The following is a 13402-nucleotide window of genomic DNA, read 5'->3' on the forward strand; positions in this document are numbered from 1 at the left end:
GCAAAGTTTTACAACAACAATAACAGCACCAGTAACCTTGTTGTTCCCTGGCCTACCCTCTTTGCAGTTATTTACATACACAGTTAAATCACATGTAAATGCCTGATGGGAATAGTATTGTCAGGTAACTTTGTTTGTTGGTTTGATGGTACAGAAAACTCCTCACGATGGTCCTGTTTTCTGGCATTACTGAAACATATTGACCATGGTCACAGTATGCTAGCTTTAGCTTTATGTACATGATGTAATGTTTTTATGTCATCTCATCTCATGAGCAATCATGAAAAGACTATTTCACCTAATGTAGAATAATGTAAAAAAAAAAGAAAAAAGAGACAATAACATAAGGATAAAAACGAGAGGGATGACACAGGAAGAGTACAGCATGTACATTGTAGCATGTACAAATGCTGCATCCTAAATGTACAGTTATTTTTGCTTAAAGTGGTGTATCTCATGAAAAGAGATATTTTTAAATAAATTCCCAAACATTTTCTTCCGAAGCTAAACATCAAAGGGGTTGTTAATCTTCTTAGTAAAACTAACTTGTTGTGTATCCTCCAACATAGCTTTGTTCAGAGTGTGTGCCTTCAGGTAGAGCCATTGCTTCATGCTAAACTTCAGAGCCTTAGAGAGCTCGGTATATGTCCTGGGAGAGCAGTTGAGCCCTTTGTAGCATTGACAGGTAAACCTTTTGCTTAAAGTCTTTAGGTCTGTCAAGGTTGGTCTCCCAAGGACCAGGTAACGGTTTTGAACATACATGACCCTGAAATTCTCAGGGTTTAAGTGGAGGTAATGGTTGGAGTTGTAGTTTTTTCGGACACAGCGGCCGTTCCCTCGACACAGGAAATTGCTGCAGAGCTGGGCGGCCAAAGTCACATTAGTGATGTAAGGGTTGAGGGTGGAGGAGAGGTAGGAGGAGAGCACTTTACAGGATGTCTGGGAAGTGAAGGGAAGAGAGAAAAAAGTTACCTGAATGATATATTATGTATTATGTAAACATTTTTTCAAGTCTAGGGGTTAAATATGTTGTTATAGCTATGAATGATAACCCTGATGGTTTGATCCTTGAAAGTATTTTTGCCCAGAGTAATCTGAAAAAGATCAAACCTTTTTCATATCTGTCAGCCCATTATGAAGCAGAAACCAGGTTTATTTCTACCTTAGCATAAACACTGGGAACAGGGACAGAGGGCTAGTTTTGATCTCTCCAATACCTTCAATCACAATTATTTGTCCTGTGCAAAAACAACAAGTTTAAGTTTAAAGGATTATGTTCCTCCAGACTTCTTCTTCAACAAGTCATCACTTCCAGCAAAAGTCTATTTAACAACAGTTTTTGTGCAGCTTAAACAAACCAATGACTTGTTAAGTCGAGAGTTTAAACGTTGTTTGCTATAGCTAGGCTGGGAGTTTTTCCTGGCTTCAAGTGTGTTTACGATGATTATTGATTATAAACTAGTTTTATATCAAACATACGCTTCAGTGGTATCAATCTTTTAATCAAACTAACATGCAGAAGAGTGAATAAGCTTATTTCCAAAAGTACTTTATTTATTTAGGTTTAGATGATATTCATAACAATATGTTTCGTAAAGAGTGGCTTAGCTTTTTTTTTACTTCCTCAGTCATGAGCTTATATTTTGTTTCCTTGTGTTTTTATCTTTATGCTGAGGTCATCATCCAGGCACTAGAAATATTTACCCGATAGGATCAATCTACTCATCTAACTGTTGGCATGACAGTGAACATTTTATTTCTGTAAAATATATATTTTTTTTTTTTTAAGGTATTTTATGTGTCAGTGAAGTAAATACAAACACGTTTAGGGTAAAAATCACATTCATATGGTAAATTACAAACATTTGCACCTAATTTGTCAGTTGAATGCACAAGTAAGTGAGACATCCAGCAAAAGTCCCTATCGTCAAGCTAATTTTGGTTTCACAACCAACCAACCGGCCCCATGCGATCCATTAGGCTCACATCATCTAACTGAACACATGGTCTCTGGTCAGATCACTTGCCATCAGTTCCATGTCACGTCTTTCAGCAGTGCGGTGTAATGTTACCTGGTCATTGAAGTCTGCGCTGGCCCCCCACATCACAGCTCCAGAGGCTCCCACTGCTGCACTCTCACCGATGGTTCTGACTAGGTCTACCTTGGGTCAAAGTGTACAATATGTTCAGTAATGGGATTTTTATGAACGCATGAAAACTTCCAGGGATATTCACATCAAGACGAACCACATTGCAGTGCAGAAATTTGCACTGTTCCTATTTCCCAAGAAAAAACAGACTATATAGAGGTGACAAAAGAGGATCAGGATTACCACATTAGCAGTGTGATGTTACACCAAGAAACCAAACTCTTCTTCAAACCGGACCTCAGGCTGGAAACACCTCACTGTGGGGATGAAGAAGTAACCTAAGATGTAGCTAATCTATTCAAGTGTTTGGAGTGGTTGCTGGGTAATGAGCCATTTCTAAAGTGTAGTCTTTATTGCAGATTTAATAATTGATAAAACAGTGAGGGAGTTATGAATTGGGACTGTAGGTTTTTTCAAAGAAGTTCCTCTATGACATAATACATCTAAGAATGTGAAATAAATTTAAAACAAATATTAACTTTTGTTTTCCTCTTATTCACCTGGCTGAGGAAGCGTTTGTTTTGGTTGACAAAGACAGGTCGCATGTAAACAAATACAGGTGCGGTGGCACTCCGTCTGGGCAGGGTAGAAACTCTCAGAGCTTCCTGGATACGGTTTCTCACCATCAAGGCGGCTTTGGGATTGTCTGCCAGAGAGACCTGAAACAGTGCAAGGATGTGGGGAAAGGATATACAAATTTAATATCATGAAAGATAAAATCAGGGGTAACCTTTGCTCCACAATGTTAGCCTAACCTGCAGGTAAACAGAAGGGAAGAGGGCAGTGCTTGACTCCCACAGCCAAAGCAGCTCATCATTCTGCCTCTTCACCTCCTCAGAGCATTGGCCTGTGTAGTCCGGATTCTCCCAGCCATGATTGTAACAGTTAGGAAAGAGGTAGAAGCCCCAGAGATAGTTGGGTCTCATTGTTCTGCCCAAGGCCAATGTCCCTGACATTAAACTCTTTGCTGCCACCTAGAATAGAATGAAAACGAGAACAGATAAATATTCCCTAATTATTTAATATACTCTCAGAATTTAATCTTCACTGTCAATTCTTACCTGAAATTGCTGTTTGGATATCTCTATGGCCTGCTCCTCTGTAAGGGACAGGTTTTTCTGTGCCGTATAGGCCACGGATAAAGTCTGGTAGATTCTCTTAGTGCCCCAGTTTCTGTCCCATAGAGGGCGCCATTCCTCCCAGTCTATCACAGCCAAGCCCTGGCTTGTCCTGGAGGATGAGGGAGAGGTGTAAGTTCAGGGTGTCTATTGTGTGACTTGCTTTAAAAAACTGGGATTTTACATTATATAGGCTCACTTGAATGGGATGTAGTAGTTAATGTCTACCTTGGCCTTCATCAAACTGGCTTTCAGGTTACCTCTTTGAGGAATGCCTCCATTGTACAGTTTTTTACTTTTGAGGTCTACATGTGGGTAAAGACCCAATCGGTCCGTGTAGAACAGAGACAGAAACTGATCTGGGACCTGCAACAAAATCAGCAGGGAGTGAGTAAGTGCATTTTCCAGAAGGAGAGGATTTAAAGAGATGTCCTTTCAGTGAAGACATAGACCTATTGACATTTTTCCTTTTTTGTGTTAGCATCATGGAGAACTGTTTTTTTTTTTTTTTTTTTTTCACGTGTATATATTTGTTCACTTGCCTTAGCAGGTGTGGTGACTCCGTGAAAGGGTGATGTGTCCAATGAGATTTTGTACCTCCTACACACCCGATCAGGGATGTTCCAAGTAACAAAAAAGGGCTGGTGCTCAAACAGCGGACTTTTTGTGTCAGGGAGAGAAGCCTTGGCAGAAAAGGGCGGCCATGTTTTAGAGGATAAAGGCAAGAAGGCTTTGGAAAAGGATGGTGTTGATAATGGAGAGAAAAGCCTGTCTAAAGCACTTTGAGGTGGGGACGAAGATTTTGTACTTGTTTGAGGCAATGTTGAGTTGGAGTGAGGTGCATTTGAAAGGTGATGACATTTTTCAGAATGTGTGGGATGTGGAGTCCTTTTGGAAAGATTACATGGTCGGGGAAAATTGACTTTTTTGCCAAACTGAGGAGGGTCTGTTTTTGCTGCAGCTGATGGTGAAGATATAAGAAGGGCCCTTAAGGATGTTTGGTCAAAGACTGACTTTGGATACACAGATTTTGAAGGATACAAAATTGTATGATAGGCCTCTGACAAAGACGTTGGGCTAATGTTGGAGGTAGATGAATTTCTGGTTGACAGGCTTTCAATAGAATTTGATATGGTTGGAAGATGATTGATGCCAACAGCAGGTCTCATGGCTTTTGATTGGAGGAAAGAGATGGGCAGTGAGAGAAGCAGCAGCACACAGCTTCTGCCCTTCCACACGACTGAAACCATCCTTTCTCCTGGCTGATAAAAGCAGAATACAACAAACAGAAGTCACAAAACTGATATGTATCCGATATGCTTCTATCATGTGCAATGGAACAGAATGAAATTGAAATATAAATTACATAATGGTAACCAATGTTAATGCCGTGTTATAACAGTATAGTGAAGCATGCAAGATAATATAACAGAAGACAAGTCATTTCCTGTGTTAACATATCTTTTGCTAGTGTAACGTTATGGGGTTAAGACTCTGCTGGCTTCTGGTGCACATTTCATAATTACAAAATATACTTTAATGAAACGTTAATTCAAACTTAAGTCCACATACTTGATTTTGCTTATGCATATAACTTAATTGAAATTATTCCCAAAAATAATCAAACTATCTCCTGAAGTAGGTGAGTAAGGACATAAAACTATCACATTGAAAAGAACAAATCCTGCACGCAACTCTTTCTTGGCATCACCATTTTGTGAAATACAATTATAATGGCCCCTCTGAACCTTTGTCAAATGTGTTCTGACATATTTGACAAAAGTTCAGACCCAAAAATAAACCAGTCTCACACTTATTAACTTCATTACTTTCCAAGGTAATTCTTGTTTTTCTGTTTGCACTGGCTTTACACAAATGTTCATGGTCATATCAGTTCATGAACACAACATTGAACTCTTATATACAGTATATGCTACAGTTTTTTTAAGCGATCAGATTCAGTATTTGTATGCAAATTGATAGCTTTCAACTTTGATCTTAAATTTAGTCAACAGAAATTCAGCATCTTCTGTCAAGGACATTAATGCATTGTGGACTGCTATGGTTTCCCTGTCCTAAAAACAACCAAAACACTTCTATTCAATTAGGTCTTGTTTTAAAAAAAACAACAACAAAAAAAACACACAATTCATCAAATCATACCTAAACGGTGATTTAAAAAAGACGCATTACCTGGACATGCCTTCAGTGAACCCGTCTCTCCATCAAATGGTTTGACTGTTGCACGCAGAGTGTCCTCAGAGAAATGACACAGATATAGGTGGGACAGGGGAGGCATGGAGGGCAGAGCTGTGTACGGGGCTGCACTCAACTTGTTTTGATCACTCAGTGCCAAGTTTAGGTTGGAGCCAGGGAGGACGGCACACCTGGGTGTGAGGTCATGGACCAACCACAGTCCTTATATTGACACACAATGTTTTGGGGCATCAGTAAATCATGAGCAGGGCATCAGCATGGAGCTGAGGCTGTAATTGCCCTGGGGTTGATGATGGTATTTGTCACCTGGGGTGGGATTTACTACATGCTCAGGTGATGTCACCAGTTTAAGACATCTTGTACAGTAATAGCATACAATTAGATTTTGATACTCAGGGTTGTGGGCTCAACACTTTCTTGAGTTGTAGTGCATTTACAATTTTCTTTTTCATATAAAACAAGGTTAGATAAGTTGGAAATTACATAACATTGCAACCATGCTACCAATCAGCAAAAAATCTTGACACCCCCCCCCCCCCCCCCCCCCCCCCAAACAGCAATAGGAGACAGGGAGACTTGACACCTAGTTGGTGAGAGAGGAACTTGTATACAGAAAGCATAAAAAACATCACACCTCATTTGTATTTAAAAAAAGGATATCAAACACACAGATATTAAACACACAGGTTGAGATTTACAGTCGTCAATATATACAAAGTGCATCTGTTAGTTGCTTTTTTTGTGTCAAAGTAATCATGCCCTGTGTTATTTATACAGCGGACTGTTTACCCTGCATGTGTTTAATAGTCTGGTCAGAGGCCTGTCATACCAAATGGTGGTGGTTATTTCACAAGTTAGTGACACAGTGTGAGCAGAAGGACAGTGATCTTTGACCCTAATTGTTGTTTTAAGGAAGGTAGTTTGGGGGGGGCGCAGATGGCCTTGTGGTTAGGACTCACCCCATTTAGGAGGCTTTCGTCCTCCAAGCAGGTAGCCCCGGTTCTCCTTTTCATGGAGTCAACTTCTCATGTCCCATTCTCCATTGTTCATTTCCTACTCTATCAACTGTCCTATCAAATAAAGGCAAAAAGCCTCTCCAAAAATGAAGACAGTTTGTATATCTGTGTGCTTTTGATTTTTTTTCTAAAAAACAAGCAAGCTTTGATAGTCAAGCAAACTAAAATTAGGTTTTTTATTGAAGTGGTGCATAGTAAGTCAAAAGAAAATGTCATATTTCTATTTTTATCAATTAGAACACTGTAAAACATGTAATGAGAAGACCATACATGAGTACTGTACATGAAAAAGCCCTCAGTATTATATGAACTCAATATGGCTCTAGACTAATAAAAGCGACTGTTTAGAAAGCATTGTTAATTGAAGATTAGATTTCAGGTCATGCATTTTTTTTGCCTGCTAAAATATAGTCGTTTAAAAGTTCAGTTGATCAGCAAAGGCTTTGATTTAAAACATGAAGCAACATAAAGACATTTTACAACATTTTATTTTTGTCATGCTGTCAGATCTCCTAGATGGAGGCGATGATGATATAAAAACATTCATAATTAACACTGTCCACAAACATCTGAAGTATCCCAACACCTCAACCAAGACTCCTGTTTGCAGACTGCTCTGCATTCAACACAACCTGGCTGACAAAATTGCAACTCCCTTCCATCTGGACTACCAGACACTTCTGGTCAACAACACCTTCTCCAACCTCCAGCACACCTCAAATGGCTCGACTCAGGGCTGTGTGCTCTCACCTCTGCTCTTCATCCTCTAGTCTACATCTGTGACTGCAGAACCGCACAGCCTAACTGTCATCTGGTGAAATACATTGACCACACAGTTCTCCTGTCTCTCCTGTCAGGTCCCTCTCAGCACCACAGACCAACTCTTCAGAAGTTTGAGGAGTGGTGTGACAGGTCCTGCCTTGAACTGAATGTCAATAAGATAGATAGATACTTTATTGATCCCGAGGGAAATTCAAGGCATCCAGTAGCAGTATACAGACAGGCAGGACACAAGACATTAGTTACGATACACACCCGCTGTCCCCCCTCCCCTCTGTATACAATAATCCCCCAGACAAGATTTAGCAGCCCCTATGTGACTAAGAGTAAACATAATTATATGTTAAACCTGTGCAGTTAGCATTAGCAATTAGACTTAAAACTTATATAGCATAATGTACATAACCTGTGAGGAGAGAAAAACATGTGTTGGTTAAGAGAGACCTGTAAACAGTTAAAGAGCCTTAGAAACAAAGTGCTGGCCTTCTAGAAACTAGTTACATGTGCATGTACAGAGGTGTTTGAGCTTATGCCAGAGGTGTGAGTACAGTCGTTAAACAGTCAATGCAGGAATGTAAATTGGCTCACTAACTTAAAGGAGCAGTGATTTGCATTAAGTGTCCTCGACAATAAGCTGAAATTATCGTTAAGTACCCAACTATTGAGGAGCAGATTAGCATTAAGTGTTGAAGACAATAGAGTGAAACTTGACCTAATTAGGGTGATCATGTCAACCATTACAGATGTAGCTAAACACAACAGTAGGATGAAACCAGACATGATTAGGGTGATTATCTTTAGAGTGACCAGTGCTCAGTAAGGTGACTATCAATATGCATTAAAGTGTCCAACTGGGGGCTGACTCTGAGGTCAGCAGTGCAGAGGAGGAATGAGAAAAAAGTGAAAAGAAAAAAAAAAGAGTTCAGGGTTCACCGTGTGCTTCTTCCCTGCCGTGACAGTGAAGTGTTGTACAATCTGATGGCCAGGGGGACAAAAGAGTTCTTGAGCCTGTCCGTGGAGCACGGCTGTGACAGCAGTCTGTCGCTGAACATGCTCCTCTGCCCGGTGAAGGTGCTGTGCAGAGGGTGGTGTGTGTTGTCCATGATGGAGAGCATTTTGTCCAGAGACCTCCTCTCTACCACTGTCACCAGTGAGTCCAGCTCTGTGCCCACCACAGAGCCGGCCCTCCTCACCAGTCTGTCCAGGCGTGCTGCGTCCCTCTTCTTGCAGCTTCCTCACCAGCACACCACTGCGTAGAAGAGGACGCTGGACACCACAGACTGGTAGAACATCTGCAGCAGCTTTTTGCAGATGTTGAAGGACCCCAGCCTTCTCAGGAAGTACAGACGGCTCTGTCCCTTCCTGCAGGTAGTGTCCATGTTAGGCGACCAGTCCAGCTTGTCATCCAGCTGCAGCCCCAGGTACTCGTAGGTCCTAACCACCTCCACGTCGACCCCGCCGATGGAAACAGGTTCTAGATGTGGTTTGTTCCTTCGGAAGTCCACCACCATCTCCTTGGTCTTGGAGGTGTTTAGCTGCAGATGGTTGTCACTGCACCACGTCACAAAGTCCTCGATCAGGCTCCTGTACTCCTCCTCCTGTCCATCCCTGACACAAGCAACTATCGCAGTGTCGTCCGAGTATTTCTGCATGTGGCAGAGCTCAGAGTTATACTGGAAGTCAGAGGTGTACAGGGTGAACAGGACAAGGGAGAGCACGGTCCCCTGTGGTGCTCCGGTGCTGCTGACCACAGTCTCAGATGTGCAGTCCTTCAGTCTGACGTACTGTGGTCTCTCTGTGAGGTAGTCCGTGATCCACCTCATCAGGTGCGAGTCCACCCTCATCTCGGTCAGCTTGTCTCTCAGTAGGAGGGGATGGATGGTGTCGAAAGCGCTTGAGAAATCAAAGAACATGATTCTCATCACGCTGCTCCCTTTGTCCAGATGAGAGTAAGCCCTGTGTAGAAGATAGAGGATGGCATCGTCCACGCCCACCTTTGCCTGGTATGCAAACTGCAGGGGATCCTGTGCGTGTTGTACCTGGGGTCTGAGGTGTTGGAGCAGCAGCCGTTCGAAGGTCTTCATAACGTGGGATGTCAGAGCGATTGGTCTGAAGTCGCCTGGCTCACTGGGGTTTTTCTTCTTGGGGACAGGGGACAACAACATGACTTTATCAAACAAGCAGAAGCAACAACTGCAGCAACAACCACCACAATCCATGGAAGGCTAGTCGAACAAGTAGAGGAGTATAATACCATGGTATGGCATCTTTGACAGCCTCCTGAAATTCATACTTGTCTTCTTCTGCTTTGCGTGAGCTGCATCGTTTTTCTCCCAAACAGTGACACTGCAACACTTGAACTCTAATTGTACAGATGGAGGAACATCTCTAATTTAAGTTTTAATATTTTATAAATGTGTACCTTTATCACCGTAACACTTGGCATACATGATTGTCAAGTGTAACTTGATACAGTACCCAATGTGCTGAGTGCATCCAGCACCAGAAACTGTTTATCTATCATGTGTTGTGAAATGCTGCCATCTTGTGGTTAAAGTAAGTTTAAACAGTTGCAATGAAACAACAATCTCTAAAGATGCATTCACACTGCAAGTCTTAATGTTCAGAACAGATTTTATTCTAATGCTGTTCACATAGCTGTGTAAATGCGACCTCTATAAGACTTAAAAGTGGCCTCAGTCTGATTTGAAAAGATCAGAACCCGTGGGACTCGTGCTGTTCACGCTTTCTTAACATAAAAGTAAGATCTAAGTCATGAGCAGGGAATAAAATCTGATTCAGGTCATTCGTTTACCAAAAGAGTGAACACAGCCTAAGATCACCTATTACTCTCTGGTCTACTAATGCACAGTTTAACCTGAATAATTTCGGAAAGTTTTTATAATACTAGAAATAACATCTAAAACTTTTATTTGGCTATATCTCCATTTAGACCAAGACACCATTTTTTCTAATGCATATCATTTAATGTAAATAGTCTTAAGAAGTGTATATTTCCACTGTTTTACACTGAAAAATCAAAATAAACAGCGAATCTGTACAAGTATCTTATTCTTCTTCACAACAGGGCTAAAGGGCCCCTATCATGATATTTCCAAAAGTCCACATTTTAAAACAAGCCGCGGAAATGTGGAAAGGCCAGATGTATAAAATATTCATAAAGCAGCCTTTAGGGGATGTCTTCCTCTAGAATTCAAAATATAATATTCATGCTGTCCTCATCCTCCCCTCACTCATAACCTCAATTTTTCTTTTGTTGTTGAAAATAGGTCAAATGAATGTTTCACAAGGGTAGGTCCCAGAAGGTGTGTCTTCACCCCTGAAATACTTTCACATTTAGATCATGCTGAATATGTTGTTCCTTAATTATGTGAAACAATACAAACGCATAAACACATCTTAAAATATTCATTCAGATGTGTTAAGATAAAGTCCCTGCACATGCTCCCACCTCACACATTCTTGTCTGGATATGTCAGTCAGGTATCTGTTCCTAGTTGTCTTTGTCATTGTGTGAGTGCTTGCATACCAAGCAGTATTAGCTGTCATTGACATGAGATTTCTATGAATTTAGCATTTTTTTACCTTCTCAATTCTTGGATTGATAAAGAAGTCACTTCCTTATTGATGTAATTCTATGTAATGACAACTGCTCGGAATTTTCAGTTTCACGCAGATAAGATATCTTTTTTATATATATAAGAAAGGCAGACTATGTGGTGTTGGCATTAAAGAATCACTTGTAAAAATACAAATTGGGGTATATTTCCTGTAAGGGTTCTCTTCTCTGTAACCCATTTGCCCTATTTCAAGTTCTCTTCTTTTCCATATTTTTTTTTTCTCATTCCCTGCTGCAAAAGTCCAAATGTGATCAAGTTTGTGCACGAACATAGGTGTAAGTCTTTCTCTTCGGGATGAGTCATATCTAACTATTCTGTGACTCCCTAAACCCAGCTAGGTGGAGCAGAGCTGAGGTGTTTCTCTGCTTGACGGTCAGGTTTTTCCAGTCAAACAAGACTCTGTTCTTGAGCTAGCAGGGAATTTGGTTGATGCCAGTGGAAGTGCATGGAGAAAGTTGAGTGTTTGATGAGCAGTGAGATGAAATGCAACAGGGAATGTACTATGTACACTATTTCATGTGTATGTCTCCATATTTCCCCTTAAATATGACTGATTGTAACAAAACCCTTTAATAATAAACCAAAGGCTTGAATTAGACTGAAGACATTTTCACAATTAAATAGATTGCCAAAACTCTTGTGCAAATCAGCTATTCTATATCAAATAATATGTCCTCTTACACCTATAAATTCATTAAAGTGAGACATGATAAAGTAAATTACTTTAAGTTTGTAGTCATCAAAGCATCTTAATGGATTCCTAATGTTTTCGTTGATAGACTATGCAAAAAGAACATCATAACATTTTAAAGCAAGATGCAGATTTGGGTTTTTTTTTTAAAGGAAAAACTTTTGCAAAATGCTGTTCTTGGAGCAAACATGATCTGGCATCCACTGCTCTCTTGATTCTTAACAAAAGTCAAATGAATCATGCTAAGACTGTGTTTAAGTTCCAAAAATGTTCATCTTGTTTATGTTCAGCTTTATTCCAATCAGGTATTTATATGCAGCATTTTAAGGCTGTTATCTGTTCAAGCTCAACAGGTAATTAATTTTGTACCCTTGTACTGAAACAGCGATATAGGGGTAAAACATATATACATGTACCACCAGTATCATGTTTATTTTAAGGTTTTCATGGAAACAGATAAAACCAACATGTATGCAGGAATATTTGCAACCAGGTCTCAAACTAATATGAACATTTTCTCAACACTCCAAAAAAAAGAAATGGCAAAGCCATTTCCCCTCAAATAATTCAATGACCGTTGACATTTCACACTAGTTTGATGGTTTACATTATGTCAGTGGATATCATCCTGACAATATGACAAACTGAACCAACTTTGAATGTATCAGAGCGGGGCAAAGCTAATCATTTGAATCATGAAGATTATGAAAGCTTATTTCAAGTCAAGCTCTGCATTAATCTATGCAAATCAAAATCCCTTTATTCATCAGCTACTTAAAAAAAACCATGGGAAGAGATTTAACTTGGAAGAAGTATGTTGCATCGTTTGCATAATATCATTTAAACTTATCCTTGCTGACTGTATATCTTACCAGAGCGACACCAAATGTGTTGTAGGCCTACGTGATGTTTTGCACATCAAGGATAGGGTCATGTGCTTTTGTCTTATTGAGAAGTGTAACATGATTATCCTCAGTCGTAAAAAAAACAGTTATGCAGCTAGGTTATGACAAAGATAATATTTTTATATCATTTTATAGAACATTTTCGTGCAAACAACAGCCATGAATGAACCTAATGGAGCATGATGCAGGTGTTACAAACACCCTTAAGGGCATTATTAAAATAAGTATGATTCGTGGAGCCACCTAATAGGAGACTAACAGAAGACTCTTAATATGCTGTGGTATTATCAACTGCCATCTGAAGAGTAACATATATGTTGCGACAGAACTACATACAGGCCTTATATTTTCATTTGTACTCTCAGTCTGTTGACAAAGATTCTGGAGAAGAAAAAAAACATTCAAATGTAGCCTACACTTCAAAACATATGTTAAACCTGTCAGTCTTAAGCTTGTGATTTAGTTACTTTCTAATTTGGTTTATAGCAATAAAAGGAAAGGATTTGTCATCTCTCAGACTTAATTGATCATATTTTAAGGGTTTATACAATCTTTGATTCATTTATAATCGCCTCTTCAGCCTATAAGTGTTGTTTAAAGTGTACGCCTAGCTTGGCATTCATTTTCAGTTCAATAATCACTCTAAGAAGGAGCATTGTATGCGATTATCTTGGCAACTTGCACCTTATTCCGTATCTCCTCCCATTGTGCTCTCGCTCACATTCCTGTCATAAAAGCCACGGGCGGACTGGACCAAACCATCTGCGAGGATAGTGATAGGATTACTGTCATTTTATTTATCAGAGTTTCTCTACCAGACTTCATCAAATCACATTTTTGTTTAACATTGCCGAGATAGTGACCTTGCATGATTGCAGTGCCAA

The 13402-nt window shown here is 40.0% G+C and overlaps 1 protein-coding gene across 1 annotated transcript; it reads right to left on the bottom strand.

Annotated features, from left to right (window-relative positions):
• Positions 1-352: 352 nt before the first annotated feature.
• On the bottom strand, positions 353-6449 carry LOC306818133 (hyaluronidase-5-like; the record flags this gene model as incomplete). The annotated part of the gene is made up of 8 exons (XM_079335508.1): positions 353-939; positions 2073-2162; positions 2651-2809; positions 2906-3124; positions 3212-3380; positions 3468-3634; positions 5472-5655; positions 6445-6449. The coding sequence occupies 8 exons, from the start codon at positions 6447-6449 to the stop codon at positions 505-507; spliced, it is 1428 nt and encodes a 475-aa protein (XP_079191634.1). The 3' UTR covers positions 353-504.
• Between the last annotated feature and the right edge of the window lie 6953 nt (positions 6450-13402).

Source organism: Symphodus melops, assembly GCF_947650265.1.
Source record: "Symphodus melops genome assembly, chromosome: 22".
Lineage (NCBI taxonomy): Eukaryota > Metazoa > Chordata > Actinopteri > Labriformes > Labridae > Symphodus > Symphodus melops.